Raw genomic sequence first — 20,774 nt, forward strand, 5'->3', positions numbered from 1 at the left:
ATAACATGAAATCCTTTAACAAGTGTCCCAGAGACTAGCTGCCTAAAACAAGTTAGCTGTGGTAGCCATTAACTAATGACCTTTTCTTCTTTGAAATTCCCTGAAAAATCTCAGTCTGCTCTGAAGGGTCAGCGTTTCCGGGTCTTCCACGTCTGCGCTCTCTGAGTCTCTGCACTTTCATTGCAGCCGGGGAATGACTGTAACGGCACTCTCTACCTAATATGTAGTATAGTTGTGACATCACAACCGCGGGGTGTGTGCATTTCAGTTTCCCAGTATTTATATAGCACCTCAACCTGACACATATATCTCACTTTTCACAATATAGGACGTTTAATGATATAGTCAAAACTACTATCTGGTTATCTCTGTTTTAGTTGTTATACTTATGTAATTAGTTATGTTTGCGCTATTTTAAGATAGGTCAGTGAAACACAAAACAAACTTTAATATCAGCAAGCAGATACAGGTCCTTTTCACCGATTTTACATCTACAGGTCAGTTTTACTCGACATGAAGACCGACTCTATAAATTACATGTATTGTAATTGTCTATACTTGTTCCACGTCAATTGTCTCCCAGGTGGCCTATGGAAAGTACTGGTGACCTCTTCCATATGCGAATGGCATGAAGTAATGTTCCAACTGTCCCATTTACAGCAAGTGTGTATAATAAATGGCAGATCTCCTCCTGGAATCGGGAGATACCTGTGTACCTTAAGAAGTCCAGGTGTTTCCTGCAGAAGATTAGTGAATTTATCTTGAAGATACTGTCTGTTGATCATTAAAGTGTCATTTAGCTGATTACCCCAATGACAGCACAAGTGATCACTGGTGATCTGTGCGTCACTGCTGGTTTTCCATAGCTTTTATCTTATTTAAGGCCAGCTGAAATAACTTTGATGAGTCAGTGTCCTCGGTAACTGTGAACAAGGATACAAGAGGAGAATGAGGCATAGGGTAGAAAGGGAGTTTGGAATGAAAGCTTCCTGTCAAAACTTGGGTGTGAAAGCTAGTGCGTCGGGTAGAGATGAATAAAAAACGAACACAAAAAAAATACACTTGCTTTTGCATTTCTTATTATCTTAACCAGCACAAAGTAATAATGCACGCTTCTTCTTTCTTTTTAATTGCTTTTCCTTAATGTATCACCTCACAAACTAATGAGTAAAACAAATTAAACTAAATGATAAACTGCTGACACAAACACACACAAACAAGGCTCATCACCCACCCTTGACTTCCACTCACCTATAGCTTTGGGTGTAGCTGTGTATGGATTCATATTTGTGTGTGTGTGTGTGTGTGTGTGTGTGTGTGTGTGTGTGTGTGTGTGTGTGTGTGTCTTTGGAGGGTAATAGCATATAGGTGCAGTCTGTGTGTGTGCGTGTTTGTGCGTAGGTGTGATAAGCTTGTGGCTTTTGAAGCAAGACTGTCCAAAATGTGTCCCTCTCATCGCGCGCTCTCTCTCTCTCTCTCTCTCTCTCTCTCTCTCTCTCTCTCTCTCTCTCTCTCTCTCTCTGGCTGCGTCCCAGAAATAATCGCTGTGGGGACAGGCCAGAGGAGGAGAGCAAAGAGAAAGAAAGAGTGAGACATTTATCATTTGTTCAGTAGACGTTCGCCCTGTGACCGCACCGTGACATTGTTTTCTTTATTCAGTTCATTCGGGCCAGCAGCTGATAATTTATACGCACTACCCCTTTAATAATGAGATGTCTTCTCGAAGTGGGGCAGACTATTGTTTACGCAGATACACATACATAAAATGCTCAGTCAACATTGGGGTCCTGACCACTCTTTGTCAAAGTCAACACACACACACACACACACACACACACACACACACACACTGAAGGAGTGACAGTGATGGAGTATCCTTTCCTCCTGGTGTTTGCTCCAGTCAGGCTGATTTTGTTGAGTGAGTTTGTGTGCAGCATCTATTGGAATTTCATCCTTGAAATTCTTTTTCTTTTCTTTTCTTTTAAATCCATACTCCTCTGTTTACCTTGAAGACAGCGGTACAGTGGTCCTCAAGGCCCACACCTCTCTGCTCTTGACAAATTGAGCTAGTTTAGCAGTAGTTTCACTACTCACCGCAGGGCATCTCTCACACACACACACACACACACACACATATACTCACACCTACACACCCTGCTAGGCTGCGCTATACACAAGTGTGTTCTGCTTGGCCGCTCATGTGTGTCAGCTGAGCTGGTACATCAAGGGAAGGGGGGGGGGGAGAAAAGAGAGAGAGAGTGTGACAAGTTGAAGAGAGAGTGGGATGAGAGAGGGATGGATGGATGGAGAGAATGACAGAGAAACAATAGAGAAATGCAATTGTTTCTAAAGCTCTGAGGAGCGAGTGAGAGGGAATGGTGGCGCCAAATCAGATACTGCGAGGGAAGTGAATAGCTGTGTAGATGCAAATACAGATTCACATACACACACACACACACACACATCATTGATAGAGCTCGAGAGATGAAGATTTGTCCTCACTTGTCGTCATCTCAGAGCTGTCAAGATAAAACTATTATGGTTGCAGTGTGAAAACAATAGCTCAGGGCCCACAGTTATATTCAGGTGCAGAAATGCATCCTCATTCTCTCTCCGGTGACCTAAGCTCTCTGTTTCACTTTGAAATCCTCAGCCTCACAGACTACAAAGGGCAACCCCAAACATGTAGAAACACAGGAAAGTCACAGAGTTTTGGAGAGAATGTGTTCACCACGACCAACACCATTCCACACAACAGGAAACTGACATAGGCTATTTACTTCTAGTACACACCTGCCACATTACTACTACTACTAATTCTACTGGTGGAGCATGGTCTGTTTGTGTCTGACAGAACATTTCCAGATTGACATTTGTCAATCAGACGAGTTAGTTTGCAACAAAAGCAACATAAATACCACCACTACAGCAGTAATAGTGATATTACTGTGACAGTATTATTGTTACTACAATATAGTTGCTCTACAGTACAGTGCTACTGTAGTAGTAAAATGAGTATGTTAACAGATTGACCAGTTCAGTTGTCAATGGGGTGGCGGTAGCTCAGTCAGTAGTGAGTTGGGTTGGGAACCGGAGGGTTGCTGGTTCAAGTCCCCATACCAAAGTTGGACTGGTAGCTGGAGAGGGGCCAGTTAAACCCCCAACTGCTCGGGGTGCCTGTCCATGGGCAGCCCCCTCACTCTGACATCTCTCCATTAGTGCATGTATGGGTACTGAGCATGTGTATGTAATTCAGGCCTGTGTGTAATAACAACAGAATGAAAACATTGTAATTTCCCCTTGCGGGATTAATAAAGTATAAATTATTATTAATAATGACGGATCTGTTGACATGAAAGCTCAGTAGCTGTTAGGATTTTATCCATAGCTCTTTTATGGCTTCCATGTCAGCCTTTAAGTGAAGTATAGAAGTTATTTGTTGACCCTGGAAAAAGAAGTTTGACAAAACAATCCCAAGCCTTGTATTTTGTTTCCATCAGGTAGCTCCAAAAAGCAATTAAGAGACACATGAAAAAACAAGAGTAGTCCGTTACATCATATACAAAAGTGAAAAGTTGTTAGTATTTCATCATTTTGGTAACCTGAATCATCTGAGAAGTCGTCATTGGAAACTGTTTAGAAAACGGCAGGCACTTTCCAAAAAATACCTTGCAGATGATTGGATGGGCCATCTTTCTATCACGTCTGCCATTGTTGTGCGGTCGTCGCACTAGGCTTGTGCCGATTGGCGATCAGATTGTATATCAACAATTGAAAGGATAATCGGCAGTTGATATTTCCTACGCTGATATTAAAGGCATTTTAACTAACTTACTAGCAGAGCTTTCTAAGATGTTGCATGCATTGGAGCTCACTGTTAGGTCCAGTGATTGCACACAGCACTCCATCCTCACAGTGAAGGACAGTGACTTTGAGTTTACTCAATACAGGTTTACTTACTTTAACTCAATCTCACAGAATTCCGTGAAATGAACACGGATTGCCGAAAATTTCGTGACGGGCCCACGGAAGAATGAACACGGCCACTTAAGTTAAGGAAAAGGTCGGGTTGTGGGTGGGCTTATGTTTCCATGACACACGGGACAACAACGGGACGGTTGGGTTTAGTAAAAGAAGAACGGGACGGTTGGGTTTAGTAAAAGAAGAACGGGACGGTTGGGTTTAGGAAACGTGACACGCGGGACACGATCCCCGGTCTCCTGGGTGAAAGTCCTGTGTAGTTTGACCCATCCACCACCCCAACCAACCTCCCTACGCAGATTTTTGGGCTTTTATACTACTCGCTACCGTAGTCGCTGTTAAATGCTACGTCATCTTCTTCTCTTCTCTTCTGACTTTACATTGGCATTGTTTTCCGTGGTGGCCACACAGAATTTTCAAACATTCCGTGCCACCACCACATAATGTGGTGTTAACAATTCGTGATCATTTCACGGAATTCTGTGAGACCAGGCTTTTTTTTTTACCTTATCTTTCTCTTTTTTTCCTCATCATCTTCTACATAAAGTTGAGCTGTTGAGAGAGATTATTTAGTGACGTGCTTTAGCCATTTCACTTAGGGAAAGATGCCAGAGAGCACACACTCTTTACAAGTGTAGATATACACATACATGGATATGCCTAGGACCTGCTTATATTTCCTATCTACCTTACCCACATTTCCCCAGCTGGTTCTAGATTCCAGCAACCACACTATTACAAGACATTCTGCACAAGTGTGTAGCTTCACATTGGCCTCAGCCTGCAGGATCTGCCTCCGGGAAGAATGTGGAGCTGCCAGTCCTAGTTATGTCAGATGCATTCTCATGGGCGGCATGGCACAGTGGGACCGAAGGAGAGGAGGGAAGAGGAACCTCAGAAAACCTACATTAACTAGTCATTTAATCCAATCTTAAACTGCCAACGGGCAGAGGGGATTCTGCCCAATTTCAATGCAAATCAACTAATTTCAAGCTTGTGAATGAATAAGTTGTCATTTTTTTGGAACCACTTGCACAATCTGCATTATTCTACATTGTTTGACACTTGTTACTGAAATATGCGAGACAGCATTGAATTAAGAGCTATTTTATTGACCCCCACTGGCAGAGTTTTTCTCTTGTTTTAAAGAAAAAAAAAGACATAATAGCAGGCTAAATGGCTAAGAACGACAGCCATTTTTTGCGGTGCAAGGGTGGGGGAAGAAAGATAGATGTGAGGGGATGAAAGAGTGCAGGAGGGAAGATTGACAACGAGCAAAAAATGCAAGAAAAGAATGAGAGAGCTATTATAGAGATGAAGTTAACAAGAGGGACAGAAAAGAAGAGATGAGAGAGGGATAAAAGAGATGGAGAGTAGAGAAGCAAAGATGGCAAGGAGAATGAAGAATGAAGCAAGCGACTGTTCTGGGGACTGGTTACAGCTTGTGGTTATGATAGGGGCAGGCAGGGGAGGCAAGCTGCATATGTGTGCACTGAAAGAAGGCTCGCGCGCACACGACCATGCCAGCCCAGCCCGACTGACAGCAGAAAAAATGCTGAGCCCTGTCTTACTATCTGACAAGAAGGGTACAGATGCAGCGTTGGCGAAGGGAGTTCTGCGTGCGTGTGTGCTTATCTGTGTGCTCCTGACTTGAATAGAAAGAGACGTCTTCTGTTAGTGTCTTCTGGTTATAAAGTGACATTTCATAGCACATATTCTCCAGCAGGGATCTAAGTCAAAGGAATACCGTGACATTTTGACGCTCCCAGTGCCCTGCAGTTTCAGTGAGGATTCGTAACAGTGCTAATAGTGCTAATAAAGCAGGCTAAGGGTCTGGGGAAGAAAAATAACACCAGTATAATTCAAGCTGTTGTCAAGTTATACCTTTGAGAATTTTTTTGTGTGAGTGTATCTAATTGCTCATGCCGCTTTGGCCACCCTTGCCACATTCTGGCAAGCAGAGGCAGCTGAAAGTGTAAATGCTACACTGCCGCTCAAAACAACTGCTACTGTCAGCTGCTCCAAAAACACAGCTAATTTTTCAAGTTTTTGCATGATTCACTAAATGTAAAAATCAGTTTATTTTTCAAACTTAGGTCTTTCTTTTTGTAGTCTTGGACAATATTAATATATATTATATTTAGGGCTGTCAGCATTAATGCGTTAATCGCGATGTGATTAAGGGCCGAGCATAATGCGTTAATTTTTTTTAATCGTATTAATCGCATGCCGCCATTTATTAATTTATTTTCACTTCACTCGGCTTTGTGTCATGCCTAACAGGCTACTATTTTGCCGTACTTCCTCGTAACACATCCTGCTGCTGCAGGAATAGCAACGTGGATTTCGGTGCCTCATTCTGGTGCCACTGATATGCCTGCACTTCTCTCTGATGCTCTGAAACAGACATTACAGGAAACACTATACTTGACAGCAGCTAACGTTAGCCTACCACTAGCTAGTAGCTGGATTAAACACGGTTACAATGCTGACAGCTAATGCTAAACGGTGTAAAGTTTGTCTGTATTTCACTGTAGAGGATTCCGACACCGAGATGTAACCATCTGCAGCTGCTGTAGACGGTGCATTCAATGAAACTGGTAATTTACAGCCTTGTGGTGCATTCAGAGTTTTTTGTTCAAATGTGTGACTAGATTAAATATATAATAAACAAATACAAATCTTAAAATCAAGTTCTTGAAGTCACTTAATTTGCATTCATTTGATTCCCAATCAAGATACACTGGTAAGAATGGCATTCCATTGTTAATATGTACTTAAAAACAGTTCTGAAATGCAAAATAATAGAATTTTAATCATGTGATAAAACATGCGATTAATCGCGATTAACTATAGAAATTCAACAATTAATCGCGATTAAGAAAATGTAATCGTTTGACAGTCCTAATTATATTCAATATTACCATATACTTGCTGCATTACTATACTTTTAAGGACATTTTACTCACCAAGTTAATACATGAGATCTGGGAAGGCTGCGGTATCTCTATAAGGGAATTCAGTTACATGATGATCATCATGAATGGTAAGATTATCCAAACTGTGGGTTGTAATTATCATTTTCTCTTAGTCGTAAATAAGTAAACTTTACTTTTTATACCACATTTCAAAACATATTCAAACAGTATAGCTTTACCAAATGGGAGAAAAGAAAGACAAGCAAATGAAAAGGACAAAACTTGGACACAAAGTGTACAAACCACGAAAGTTAATGTTATAAGATCATGAAAAAACAAAGAAAACAAGTGAGCTTTTTTTTTTAAATGTCCACCGATTTTGTCACATAGAAAAAGGAGAATGTCGGACCCAAATGCAGAGACGGCAGACACACGAGTAAGCTGGAGGATTTACTTTAATGAAAATCCAGACAAACAAAAGGAGTCCTGAATACAGCAGGCAAAAAAGGGTCGACTACAAACTACCACAGGAAAAATACAAAAACATGGCAGAATCCCAAAAAACAGGAACAGGCAAAAACACAGAAACAATGGCAAGCAATCCACTGACAGAGGCAAGCGAGATACATGGAACAGCAACAATGATCTGACACAGAAAAAAGGTTACACAGAGAATAAATACACAAGTAAACGAGGGTTAACAAGGGGCAGGTGACACAAGGGCTGGGAAACAGGTGAAAGACATCAGACAATCACAAAGGTGGGTAAACCAAAAGACAGGAAGTAAAACAAGACAAGACAAGACAGAAAACCAGACTACCAAAATAAAACAGGAAACAGAAACATACACAACCATAACAGATTTGGCTTCTTTGAAACTTTGTGGGGAGCTGTTCCGAAGTGGGGAAGCAACAGCAGGAAGTCATCAAATGTTTCCATTGTTGCTGGGGTTCCAGGAAGTCTAATCGACATCAAAGCTTTTTATTTTTTTTTTTAAGATTATTTTTTGGACCCACTGAGTCAACCCGGCCATGACATCAAAGCTTTCTTACAGTATCTGACCACATGTGACCAGTTTGATCCAAGCACAGTGCAATCTCAGAACAATACAGCGCTACTCCATTATAGTACATGTTTAGCATGATTCTATCATCAGCATTGGATTGCTGCTAATAATAAGTGCACTAGTCATATGGATATTTCCTAAAAAGTCTATCTAGGCCGAAACAGTGGCACGGACACAGTGTACTATACATTTACTCAACCACACTTGGGCAGTGTTGTACTCTTTTAACCAGAGCCAACTATTGTTAGCTGTTAGGAAAACAGCTTCATAGTGGCATGCTGTCACCGGCCAGCTGTCTGCCTGTCACTCTTTGTGTGTGTGTGTGTGTGTGTGTGTGTGTGTGTGTGTGTGTGTGTGTGTGTGTGTGTGTGTGTGTGTGTGTGTCACCTGGGGCCGGCCTCCTGTTGTGAGAGCAGCGGTGCGACAAAAGAACGATGATTAATTTCACTCAGAGTAACCTGTCTCGCTGATGTTGCTCAACCAAGCTCTGTGTGTGTGTGTGTGTGTGTGTGTGTGTGTGTCTGTGTGTGTGTGTGTGTGTGTGTGTGTGTGTGTGTGTGTGTGAGAGAGAGCTGTAGACTGTGTAGTCAGCAGGTGTGCTGTGATACTTTGGATGCCCTCCACTCAGGGTCACACACACACACACAGACACACACACACACACTCACATACATATTCACTGGCATGACAACCTTATAAATCCCACCCCACCAACTCACATTGACACCGTTCAGTCTCTCTCTCTCTCTCTCTCTTTCTCTCTACTGTCTCTCTCTCTCCCTCCCTTTCAAATTGTCTCTTTTTTAACATGCAACTAGGTATTTGCTCACCCCTTTTTGTTTTACTAACTGGTATTAAATTGAAATTCATTTTGGAAACAGGATCCTGCTGTCAAAGTTATAGCTGTGAGTGTGTGTGTGTGTGTGTGTGTGTGTGTGTGTGTGTGTGTGTGTGTGTGTGCGTACGCGTGCGCACAGAAACTCCTTTCAACAGATGAGACTGAAATCAATTTCATTAGGGATCATGAATAGAATGAGGAGCCGTTAACACACACTCTTACACACACACACACACCACCGTAGATTTCATTAAGGAAATGCCTTTTTCCCCTCCCTCTGTTCCCTCCATCATCAAAGGGCTACTTGAACATTTGGGAGACTGGTTCATTACTCGTCCTCGTCGGACATTTGTAACACTGGTTTCAATAAGAGATGCTAACGAGGTTAACACGCTGCTCCTATCTTCCCCTCTCTTTCCTCTCTGCATCCTTCCCTCCTTCTCTTCATCTTCCCTCCTTTTGCCCGACCGTGTAATTAACTAGATGTTTAACAGCTGAGGTTGGACAGGGCACTGCTGTGTCTGGACACACATGTACACACACACACAGACACACACACACACAGACACACACACACACACACACACATACACACACACACACACACACACACACACACAAAGTGGAAGATAGAGGCCTGTGTCTGTAAGGGGGGAAAAGGACAAGGGGGACAAAGGAAGAAATGAGTACGGAAAGGAGAAATCTTAACAGGGAAAGGAAGGAAAACAAAGGGAAACAGGGTGAAGAGGACATATGGTAAATATAATGAAGTGAAGAAGTTTATGAGGAAATAACTAGGAAGAAGGCAGGTGAGGAAAGAGAGGCAGATGAAAGAAAGCTGGAATAAAATGGCAGTGCAAAGTTGGTTAATGAACTCAAATAAAAATCAGTGCATCACACTGGCATTCCATAAATACATGCCAAACAGAAAGCTGGAGGAAAAGAAGTGAAGGTAGTAAAGGAAGTCAAACCAAGCCACCGGGAGAAAAAGAATCGAGGACAACTTTTGAAAGATGAAGAATTGATAGCAAGTGCTACCTGACCCAAAAGGTGTGACCGGTGGTTGAACCCAGCATGGTATTAATCACTGCACCAATCCAGCCAAACCTCATTACTCCCCTTTGTTCACTTTTATCGTCCTCTTCTACACACTTCTGTGCACATACACTGAGCATCCCTCTCCCTCTCCCTCCATCACAGCACCCACCCTCACCCCATATCATCTGTCTCCACCATCATTATCAACTTTTGCCTTCATCCCCGAAACCAACTTCAGTCCATGAGGGCATCTACCGGTGTGCTTCAAAACAATCCTGCATGTTTGGCTTGCTAGCATTATTATTAAAATACATGCTGCCAAAATGTATCAGTGTCAAGATACAAGAGTTTAGTTACCACCGAATAAGGACAGAGGTTGTTGGTGCAGGTGTTCTTGAGTGTTCACTCAATCTGGAAATCGAGCTGCGTTTATTTTTACCTACACTATCAAAAGTTTGGAATCGCCTGGCATGAAAGCTTGATAGGGTAAAGTATTTTACGCTTTTAGCTTGTAGAAATCCCTCTTTACAAATATATGTTATTTGTTATGTGGGTTGGCTTTGTACATGGTGAACACGACACTGTGGTTTAACCATACTGTTAAGTTAAAGGGCAGAAAGAGACAAAGATCCCTCTGAGCAACAGTTCAATAAGAATAGAACAAGTCAGCAGTCATTGGTGAAAGAAACTGGAAGCTTAGCATCACAATGGGTTCCTGTTTAGCCCATAACAAGCTTTAATTAAAAGGCAATGTGTTGCTTTAGAAGAAGCTATTCTTCAAACTTAGAAATAGAAGGTTAGTCTAAGGTTAGCACTGTTGGAATATTAGCTGAACATTTGGACTGACAAATCACAGTTTAAACTATTCCATCTAACCACTGAGTAGACTGTAGAGGGCCCAAAGAAAAATGAACAAACTTAATATTTAGAGCTCAATTGTACCAGAGAAGAAACACGTCAATATAACAGCTGATTCCAAACTTTTGAACAGCATTGTACATAATCAGCATAACAACCAGTATATTCATTACAGTCAGTACAAGTCATATATATATATTTTTTGGAGTAACTCTATTCCTATGTTATAATATTTATATTTATATTATATATAAATATTGGTGGTTTTCCTGGTTTCAAAAAAACACGTCACCTGTGAACGTCCACTTTCCTACTCTTGACTCCAACTCTGGCAGTTAGCTAGTATAATAGAAATAATGTTTGGTCAAAAGCCCTAACACAACAAGTAGAACGATCTGGAGTGGCAATGTGAATTATGGCTTTTGTTTGTGTGGAGCAAAGGTGGAAGTAGCCTGACGTTGTTATCCGGTCGTTTTTGGCAAACTGTGACAAACGTATTTTATCTGGAGGATTAGTTGGAACATGGGTTTGTGAGTGTACGTTTGGGACACAGGACGGTAAAGAATGGGAAAACAGAGACTCCAAAGTTGAAGTGTAGGCTGCAAACTCATCAGGACAAGTCACCTTTAACTTCTATCCTGATCCCAACTTTCTCGCAGTGTTGTCTCCATTATTGCGTGACTGAAGGTGGTCTAGAGAGACCATACTTTCAGTGAAAGGTCGAAGACATGATGCATGTCTTATTGAACTGTCCTTAAGCAAGACATGCTACCTGTAACTGCTCCCTTAATGTACATCACCCTGGAAAAGAGCATTTAGCTAAGTGCCTGGAATATATATGGAGCGTCCCTGCTCTTTTCTGTTGAAGTGACTGAATTGATATGTCATTTAAGCCACCAGCACATATTCCAAATAAACATTGTGTTTTAAAACTAATTATTCACTGGATAATTTGAATTCCAATAGCAGCAATTAATGTTCAGCGCACTCATCGTAGAGTGGCCCTGCTGCGCAAGATAAAATACGTATGATTGTCTAGCTCCAGAGAGGTAAACTAATCAGTTTGTTTTAATGACTCATACACTGTCAGTAACATCAAAGTGGGATCCTTTATGTTTTTTTTGTTGTTCTAATAATCACCCTTGGAGCAGTTATAAAAGCATATTTAATAGGAGCCTTTTAAAACAGGTAGACTCTTTCATCTTATAGCCCGGGCTCTCTGCTAATAAGTTCCAGAAAGTGAGAAACTGGATAAATGGAGACGTAAAAAAAAGTTCCAGATGCCCCAGTGTCGCCTTTCCTTTTCACTTTTATTGCTTTGAATTTAGTGAGCACAGGCTACACAAAGAGAAGAGGTGGAACTTATGAAGCTGGTCCCTGCAGGGGTTTCAGCGAGGTAAACATATGACATTTATTTGGAATTCTTATAATTTGGTGCAATACAGGTTTTCCTCTGGGTGAAGTGTAGATTCTAAGAAAAGCACATGAAAAAAAGAAGTGGATTATTGGAGGGTTAATGAAAGTTTCTCACCCTTAAGTGCTGCCACTTCCTCAGTGCGAAGTCTGCGTTTAGACACACTAACTTCCAGAGGTCACAGCAGGAGAACAGAAACCTGCAGGCTAGTAGACTAGATGAGAATCTGCAGTCACTTGCTCCAGTCTGCAGTCCCCTCTGTGCCAGCTGACCTGAATCTCACTCCAACTGCCCTCTGCCCCGAGCTGTAGGCCAGAGCATGCTCCCTGCTCCTATTCCCCCCCTCGCTCCGACATAGTCCTTTACTCATCACAACTGATACGGCGGTGTATGCCTAGGGCATGTAGTAGTTTTAGAATTAACAAATAAAGTTGTTTTTTTTGTTCTTTTAGTGTGCGTAGGTGAGTGAATGTGTCGATGTGAGCTCGCCTGTTTTGTTGTTCACAGAAAGAAAGAGAGAGAGAGAGAGAGAGAGAGAGAGAGAGAGAGAGAGAGAGAGAGAGAGAGAGAGTAATCATCGGAGTCAGAAATACAAGGGAACAAAAGGTCACCCTCGCATCAATAAAAGTTTCAGTGTTTGTGTTCATGTCGGAGCAACATAAGGGACTGCTAAAACAAATGACCTTTGGACAGTAACAACTTGGATACACCTCCTCCACGCACATAAATGCAGTAAAACGTACAAGTCAATACAAAACAATAATTAAGTAGTACCTTTTTGCCCTATATCAGGTTTTCCAAGAAAAGCTTCTTTCTGTTGTGTTTCTGCTGTAGGCTACATACCTCAACATTTCAGTGTAAAATCCCAAGGTTTAGTCTTTCAATGTCTCACTGAGTAACTCCTCAAAACTGATTTGTCAGAACACTTAACTTTTAACCAAAGCCGCTTCCTCAACAAAAGCACATATACTGATGACAGTCTGTCAGTTAATGAACCTTCTGTTCAGAAAAAAAACAGATTAAGGAAACTCTGGTAGTGATTTGGCACATAATAACCACAGAACCAGACTGTGGAGACTAAGGAGAGAGAAAAGAGAGATGATAGAGCGAGTCTAGCTGACAGAAAAACAGAAAACTTGTTGCAGACTAAACTGCTGTCAGGTGATGGATGAGCAGGTGGAGATTGGGAAATTAGAAAGAGAAAGATCCATGGGGGAAAAAGTACAGAGAGAAGGAGAAAAATATTTACTTGCTGGTACAGAGGGAGGACCCTCATACAGTAACTCTGTCATTTTGCAAATCGACTTAACACTGTAGCCTAAGCACCAACAAATGAGCCATCATTTAGTTGAGTACTGTAGTTACACCCTCTACAGTGTGGCATCATAACCAACTGGTATGCTTTTAATTTTCAGCATAAATTGAGAAGTGCTGTGCTGAAATGTTATCTGTCACTTCAGATGCTGTGTTCCAGCTGACGGCAACATTTAAAGTAAACTTTGAAGTGTTAAACCAGATGAAATGGGAATTGGCTGCTTTTACATGAGGTGGAAGCAAATACATCATTGTCCTGAACATAACTGCTGTAGGTTACATTAGAAGAGACTGGAATGAGTCTAACAAAAATTTAAAGTATTCAGCAAGACTTTGTTATTGTTCTTCAGGGTAGGCTTTGTTTAACACAACCATTTGATGTCTGAGGACAATAAGAAAGAAATGAACATAGGAATATTAAATGATGGTGATAGCTACTATACACTAGACCAGACAGAAAACATGTCGTGTGGAGCCCCCAAGCTGACAAAATGTTGTAAAAGGTTTTTGACAATGCAAAAATGTAACGTACTACATCATTTACATGATTTAAAAAAACGAGTGTAAAAAGAAATGTAAAGCTTGCTCGTTCCAAGGTTTGTGTGTAACATCAGTGGGGCATTGGGAGCTAGATAGCTTAACTGAAAAACACTGGTACCTAAACACACAGAGCACCAGCTTTGAGCTAACTACTTAGCTGACGCTAACTTTCGACATAAAACTACACCAGCCAGTGCACATAATGTTAAATATCCATTTACTGTAGGCCTACTGCTGTAGCATGACTGTATAAACTCTTGTAACACTAGCTAAAGCATTTTAGTCAACAAGCAAGCGCTAAAAAAGTTAGCTAGCTAACACTACTTAGAAGTTGACAGATACAGCTTCTATCTTCATTACATTATCTTCATCTTCAAAGATGCCCTTAATCAACTACCAGTATGGACATTTCATATTGTTTTCATGGATACTATTTCTTTGATATGAAAACTGCTCACAGTGAGCTCTTTGGATTATGTATGTAATCAAGAAGAGAACTTAGTGGTGCGAAAGCCAAACTTTTGGTCACAAAAGTTTAGAACACCATATTTTGCCTTTTGGTTTTCATACTATTGTTTAGCAAAGCATTTTTAAGATTTAAGAAACGTTGGATTGTAATCATGGCTTTGCCATTTTTCTCCGTCCTTGTCCAGATCCTGGTGAACTCCATCACCCAGCCTGCCTTGCTGTATGAGAATGTGGTCGTGAGTGACGGGAGCCCCATCCTGAGAGATCTGCTCTTCAGCCCAGATCATCAGTACTTATACGCCCTCACCGATAAACAGGTATGAAAATCACACACACTAAATATTATTATGACAGCCAGATAAGGTTAGCAGTGCAGCCCATAATGCAGCCTGCAGTTGATGCTCTTTAATGTTTTATGTAAAGCACTTTGAATTGCCCTGTTGCTGAAATGTGCTATACAAATAAAGCAGCCCTGCCTTGCCTTGCCTTGCCTTGCTGTTGACAACCCTAAGGAAAACAATGACAAAATATTAATAGCCATTTGTCTGTCTGGTGATTTGGGGGACTGATCTAGTGATAAGTGACAGCCTATAGCGTACAAATACATGCACACCTACTGTAGCTCAGTGTGTGTTTGCAACAGTATACTTCCACACTCTGATGCATGCGTACACTGTCACACACTTTCATAAATAATTTATATATTATCTGCTGAGTGCTCAGAATAAAACATACACACCTTTTCACTTCTGACAATAGATGTAATCAAGGTTAGAAAGAGAACACAGAAGAAAAAAACCCATTAGGACAGTGAAATAGCCACATAAAGACTTCATGAGGAAAGATGTATTAAAAACATACACTGGGGGAACAAGCAATCAAGCAAATTACATACATACGCTACCACATACAGCGCATGAACACATTTGCAATTTAAGCAGTATTACACACACACACACACACACACACACACACACACATATAGTCGTGAGTTCTAATTATGTCATGAATATTAAAATGTGTCATATATAGGATGAAACCCCATACTGACCTTCCACCAGGGATGCAGTATACATACCATATTTGCATTTTAATCAGTGTGTGTGAAAGATTTATTATTAAAAAAAAAAAAGTATGACAACTTTATTTATTTGAAGTTTTACAAGAAAAATGAAATGACTTTTGGAGATCTTTTTGTTTGTTTGTTTTTGAGAACTACCATTCTCACTTTAAATGCCATGTTCACATTAGCATTGGAAACAGTACAATTTCACATTGAAATCAATTGACAGTGCTGACCTTTGAGGGTACGGGGAGCCGGAGAGTCCAAAATGGAGGAAGCTATTGAAGCTTATTAGCTGTGTTGCATCATCCACTTTTATTTAACCTCCTCTGTCGGAGTATAAGGTACTCCACAAAATTGCATGGTTTGCACACAGTTATGAGACAATGGTAGTTGATACTGCAGAGTTCTGCTGTGGCCATTTTCCTTTCCTCCACTTTCCCTCTTCTCCTTCCTTTACCTGCGTGGCTCTCTTATCTCATAACGGTTAATGACGGCGATGTGATAACCTTCAACAAGACTTCCCCGGTACATGGACAATAACGGCCATGTGAGTGCTGTGTAATTTACCAGCAATTAGACATAATTGACTTTTACGTGTCTGAATAAGCGCGAAGAGGAAGTGGAGTGTAATTGATACGAATGGACGGCGTTTTTGTTGATGTGACAGGGGAAATAAGGCACTTTGATCATGAATAGCAGTCCATGAGGTTAAAATGTACTGTACAGGGTTTCCATTAATACATATTCAAGCAGGAGTCCACCCACACAAACACATACACTGATTTTTGAAAACACATGCACTGAACCACAAAATCATGCACTAATGCAAAGAAAGAAAAACTTGATTTAGAATGGGATTTAATTCTCAAATGTATTAACATTTACAATGGGGTTGAACTGCAGCATTATAACGATTAGAAGCAGTAGAAAATGTGTGAGTGCCTAGATTCACAACACTGAAGACAGTAGTATTAATCTGAATTTCTGCAATATTACAAAAAACTATTGGCAAGAAGGTCCAAAGTCTCAGCCAAAGTACTCACTCACGTCTGGATAAGATAAAACAAGCTCAGGGAAACCTTCAGAATAATATATGTTTACAAAAAAAATGGCGAGCTGTCAACCGAGACTAAAAGACTTAAGCGATGATATCACTCAGGAAGATAATCCCAGCATTGGACCTGTGTTTAGCAAGTGTCTCTGTTTAAGCCAGCAGTGCTCAGCAGCTGCTCAGCAGAATTAAGAAAGCTCAAAGTCCGTGCTGGGAGTGTTCGTCGATTTTCCCTTTTAACTCCTGTCATCTGCATTAAAGATGACTGCCATTGCCACAAGAAAGTATTTTTCAATTATTAAAGCCAGTGTTTTATTTTTGATGAGCGCTGATATGTCCACTACATGTCTGTGCGTGTTAGTGCAGTGACTGTACGGATAGTGAAGGAGGAAGAGCCTTGTAGAAACCGCAGCGCTTTCTCTTCCAGATGATCCCCGGTGACGATATATTTTACAAATGTAGCCATCTGAGAAGTGCATAGCCACTTTACACGTCCCACACTGTTTTTTCTCCACCTTGGAGAGGAATTGTCTTCTTAAACCTGGAGAGAAGAGAGATTCAGAATACAGTTGGTACAGGAATACAGTTGGTGGAGTTTCTGAGTTTCAAGACTTCAGAACATGTTTAACAGCTGTTCAGGAGCTTTCAGATGTTTTGTTTTTTCTTACTTACTAGCTGTATCCCCCTGCTTCCAGTCGTAGCTAAGCTAAGCTAAGCTAATTGCTTGTTCCTCTTGTTAGCAGACATGAGAGTGGTATCAATCTTCTCATGTTACTCACCAAGAAAGCAAATAAGTGTATTTCCCAAAATGTCTGCTCATTAACATGTTAACTATTCCTTAAAGAAATGTCCAATAGCAATAAGGGATGGATGCAAGTAGGTGGATTTATATGATGGCTTCTTCTCTTCTCTGTGTAATTTTTCTTTTCTGTAAAAGTAATGGCCTTACATTGACCAAATTCACGGTCCAGTCAAAGAAAAGGGGGGAGAGAGAGAGAGAGAGAGAGAGAGAGAGAGAGAGAGAGAGAGGTGGAGAGAGCTGAGGAGGTGGGGAAATATAATTTCTCTTCCTGCCTCATCTTTTCAATATTCTTAGGGGTCCTCACTTCTGTCTCCCTCAGATGGAGTGAGTTTGTGGAGTAACTGCTCTCCCTGTTGCAGCTTCAGACAGCATAGAAAAGGATAGGGATCTTCCCTCTGCTGCAGAATGTGAACTTGTGTTCCAGACAGTACAGGACCAAAGTGTATGCAGAGCCTTCCTGGCCTACTGATGAGGAGCATCTTCCTAGTCAGAGGCTGTGTGAACTAGAGATAATGTACTTTGGGTTTAAGGCCACTGGCCGGGCCTTGAGGTGTATAAACTTGTGCTTTTTTTCATGCCAAAAAAAAAAAAAAAAAAGGTATCCAAAAAAAGACTGCAGCTGTTTTCTCTGGATTCTAGATAGGAATTGAGTTACATACACAGATCAAGTGTTGAGAACATACAAGAAATGATCAGTTCCCTGACAGAAATAGCAGAGTTTAACCATGTTTGACCAGCTGTCGTGAGACAGCAGAAGTTTAGAAATGCAGCCACCTTTTCCCAAGAGTCTGGGTCTCAAAAATGGCTGCCAGAGTGTGCCACGTCCAAGAAGGTCCAACTGTGACCCCAACTCTTTTTTGCTCAGGATGAGAAGGTAACGGTACTCTAATTTTGGTTGAAAAAATATGTTAATTGAAATTAATAAACAATTTGAATGTTCAAGCGGTTATAGCTAGAACCTTGTCTTTAAGCTTTAGCTAATTTATTTGAGCATTGCTTTTACACCAAACACAATACAACAAACGGTACTTAGCTAGGTTTTGGAATTGGCCCTTGACTATAAAAACATTACATTACAACGTTAAAGCATTAACAAACACTGAAGCAGCATTACTTGCTTTTTATTTCTTTTCTTTGTTGTTTTCTTTGGGCAAGCAAATACAAGCTGTCAACACTGATGTTATAGTTATGGTGAAAATGTTAGTTACACAGTTACACATCCAGTAGACGCTACCACATTAGCATTCCTTTGGAGTCATTCTTTTGGGAGACGTGGTCTGTGTGGTATGTTTAATATTTTAATTCTCATTTTAACTGTGTTTGGTCCCCAAGATCCTTGGGGACACATCTGGCTCTTTAGCTGCTAAATACTCCACTACACTACAGTATGTTTCTAACACTGTCAGACTACTGTTCAGGGCTTGGTAGGGCCATAGCCCACAGTGGTTTTATCAGAGCTTTTTTTTTTTTGCATGTTTAAAGCAAACAGTTGAGTTCTGGGCCATAAAAACCAATACGATGTCTGCTGATGGAAGTGATCAACCTGTTCTCACTCCCAACTCGTCAAATACTGACGCTTGGTCAGTGGCTCTCAGCGTCAGATACCGACGCAAAAATCACCTTCTAGCGTCTTTATTGAACACACCGGGCACAGTAGCAGCTTGACCGCGGCGCTGTAAGATGACGTAGTATGAATAGCGACAACGGTAGCGAGTAGTATGAAAGACGGACAATCTGCGTAAGGAGGTTGGTTGGGGTGGTGGATGGGTCAAACAACACAGGACTTTTCGGGGTTTGTGTCCCGTTGTTGTCCCGCGTGTAACTGAAACGTACCTTGCGACCAGTGTTGTAATGTAACGAAGTACAAATACTTTGCTACTGTACTTAAGTAGAATTTTCACGTATCTGTACTTTACTTCGTTATTTATATTTCCAGAAACTTTTACTTTCACTTTATTTCCTAAATAAAATGTATACTTTTACTCCACTACATTTCCCCTAAGTATCTTAGTTACTCATTACTACAAAACAAAATCAGAAGAAATTTGTTACAATGGAAAAGCAGGTTTGTCGAATCATTGCTCCTAAATTGCCAAGATAATGCACCCTCCATTCCAGTTGGTGACCTGTTTGTTGCCAAGCGAAAAAAAACTAAAGAAGAAGAGGAGAAAGCATAATAACTGATAGTGTTATGGGAGCACCTGTTGCAGGCTCTGCCGCCATGGTAACAGACGCTGAACACCCCAACAACAGTGGTGATGAAGATAACGTTACATACCTTTGGCCATATTGTTCATAATCAAAGTTTTTTTTAGTTTTAGTTTTACTTCTAATACTTAAGTACATGTAATATCAGAAAATAACTTTTGATACTTAAGTAAATGAATATAAATATCAGATACTTTGAGACTTTTACTCAAGTAATATTCTAAAAGGAGACTTCAACTTCTACCAAAGTCATTTTCTGGTAAGATACTTGTACTTTTACTCAAGTATTGCTTTCAAGTACTTTATACAAGACTGCTCCCGACCCAGAATGTCAAAAAAAGTGACGCCAAGAGGCGCGACCAAGCGCATCTAAATATGACCCAGAAGGGCTAGATGCTAAAGGAGACTTTTTGCGTCAGTAACAAAAGCCAAAGGCACCTGACCAATCGTCACTTTATGACGGGATGGGAGTGAGAAAGTGATGCAACTCGCTTCTGAAAGAGCTGGACTCTTCCCATTGGCTGACAGACCTCGGGTCCTCAGTGAGGCCTGCATTAGGACTCTTCTCACCAAGTACTGTAATTTGAGAGCCTGTTACATACGTACTCTTTATGATGATCGCTTTCAGAAGTGAGGTTTACCTTCACCCTGTTTGTCCTCTTCTTGTTCTCCCCTCCTCTTCCTCCTCCTCCTCTTCATCCCCCCATTCCTCTCTCCTCGTTGAATAATAGAAATGCCAAGTGATGAGAGCTCAAACATCAAAAAGCCCATTTCCCAGCTTGACAGAGCAATTTACCTTTTCCCACATTCACTCACACACATAATTAAAAGTGGTGGATTGGACTGCTGCGTATAGACTGCGTATCTGTATAGCTGTCCTGACTCACATATAAGCACGCACACACACACACATAGTGGGAAAACATAAAACTGCCCGATTCACCGAGAGAGGAGAGTTTTCGATTAGCGAGCGATGGATTTATACATGGCTCTCTTTGTGTCTCTGCTACTCACACACACACACACACACACACACACTCATACCCACACACTCATACCCACACAGTCTCTCAATGTTCTTTCACTCCATGTATCTTTGCCTGCCACTAGCTTTTGCTCTGTCTCTTTCTGTTCAGCGTTATCACGTCATTTTTGTGCTCATAAAAATGAACAATGGCACTAAATCCATTTTACCGTTGCCGTTGTTTCCTC

General features: G+C 41.0%; 1 protein-coding gene across 3 annotated transcripts in view; it reads left to right on the forward strand.

Annotated features, from left to right (window-relative positions):
* Positions 1-20,774, forward strand: part of LOC116040775 (plexin-A1-like) — a 300,695-nt gene that overhangs the window by 132,336 nt on the left and 147,585 nt on the right. For all 3 annotated transcript variants that reach the window (XM_031286410.2, XM_031286408.2, XM_031286409.2), the window contains exon 5: positions 14,621-14,752. In XM_031286410.2, coding sequence (XP_031142270.1) covers positions 14,621-14,752 — 132 coding nt within the window. The remainder of the gene's footprint in view (positions 1-14,620; positions 14,753-20,774) is intronic.

This window comes from Sander lucioperca, chromosome 12 (assembly GCF_008315115.2).
Source record: "Sander lucioperca isolate FBNREF2018 chromosome 12, SLUC_FBN_1.2, whole genome shotgun sequence".
Classification (NCBI taxonomy): Eukaryota; Metazoa; Chordata; class Actinopteri; order Perciformes; family Percidae; genus Sander; species Sander lucioperca.